The sequence below is a fragment of the Naegleria gruberi genome, assembly GCF_000004985.1.
Source record: "Naegleria gruberi genomic scaffold NAEGRscaffold_854, whole genome shotgun sequence".
Lineage (NCBI taxonomy): Eukaryota > Heterolobosea > Eutetramitea > Acrasida > Naegleriidae > Naegleria > Naegleria gruberi.
Genome location: NW_003162812.1, coordinates 1 through 1,235, shown reverse-complemented (window position 1 = coordinate 1,235; position 1,235 = coordinate 1). Strand labels below are relative to the sequence as shown.

Genomic DNA, 1,235 nt, shown 5'->3' with positions numbered 1-1,235 from the left:
TAGAACCCATACTTTTATTTTTGAAAAGTTTTACTTTGCACGCCTCAGCACATTGTGCTAAGGTGATTAGAACCAAGCTAGAACCTGAGGCATTCTATTCAACCAGTGGTCAGTGTTCTTTTTGTTTAATTAATATTCAATAATCAATATTATTGCTATTACTCTTGTTTGTAGAACGGTATGTTTTTGATTCACATCATAACTTGCAATTAAACATCCCGGCACGATTCATTCACAAAACATCATCAGGATGTTTTTTTTTCATCAAATTTTTTAAATTTTATTAGTAACGGTAGTTTTGTGTGATTCATGGCTCATCAAGTGTCTTTTTCTTATTTCATCGTAACCTCACAATGTGAGGTTTTGTGCAGAACCCTGGTTGTAATGACATTCATCTCTATCCACCAATGCTTACCATTCCTCTCCACTTGGATGAATCCTCAAGTTACGATCAAATTAGTTCCTGTAGTAGTGTTCCAGAAAGCACAAACCAAACAAGTCACGACCCACAACAATACAAGAATCAAAAATTGCCTCAACTCCCACCTCATCTCCAACTCTCCAACAATACCTCTCGATCACCAACTATAACAGTCACCACCAACAATACTAACCAATCGATATCAGCTAACGACAACTCTTCATCACTAAGCGACACCACTTCCACAACCGTCAGCAGTGCGACGACATCAACTTGTATTAATAATCAACCATTAAAAATGCCTCAAAGTAGCCCCTCACCAAACCTGCAGGTTTCTCCATTGTCCTCTCCATCGAATTCTGTTGCTGCTGATCATGGCTATCTTGGATATAGTGGGAAGGCCTACATTTTAGTGGAGAAGAAATCTGTAAATACTAACGAAGGAATGCATATGGTAAAGTGTAGTTTACGGTTGAAGGAAGGAAAGAGTTTGTTGATTAAAAAACAATCGGAACATACTTTAACATTTAAAATTACACCATTTACATGTGCTAAATATACACCTATATCGAGTGGATCTAATCAATCAGTGAATTCTAGAGTGCTGGTCACAGTTGCAGAGCTTTCTTCTAGTTCATTGGGCGATAAATCAAATAATACTGTTGTTGGAAATAATTCAACAATATCGAGTCAACCAACATCTGCCAAACAAGCAAAACAATCCTACTTTGTACCAGAGTTACAATTTATTTTCGGATCTTTAGAGTAAGTTTTTTAATTATATTTAATTAGTTAATAATTATACACAACATAG

The 1,235-nt window shown here is 36.0% G+C and overlaps 1 protein-coding gene across 1 annotated transcript; it reads left to right on the top strand.

Annotated features, from left to right (window-relative positions):
* Positions 1-407: 407 nt before the first annotated feature.
* On the top strand, positions 408-1,190 carry NAEGRDRAFT_77017 (uncharacterized protein; the record flags this gene model as incomplete). The annotated part of the gene is made up of 1 exon (XM_002668027.1): positions 408-1,190. One exon carries the CDS (start codon positions 408-410, stop codon positions 1,188-1,190), a length of 783 nt encoding a protein of 260 aa, XP_002668073.1.
* Positions 1,191-1,235: the final 45 nt, after the last annotated feature.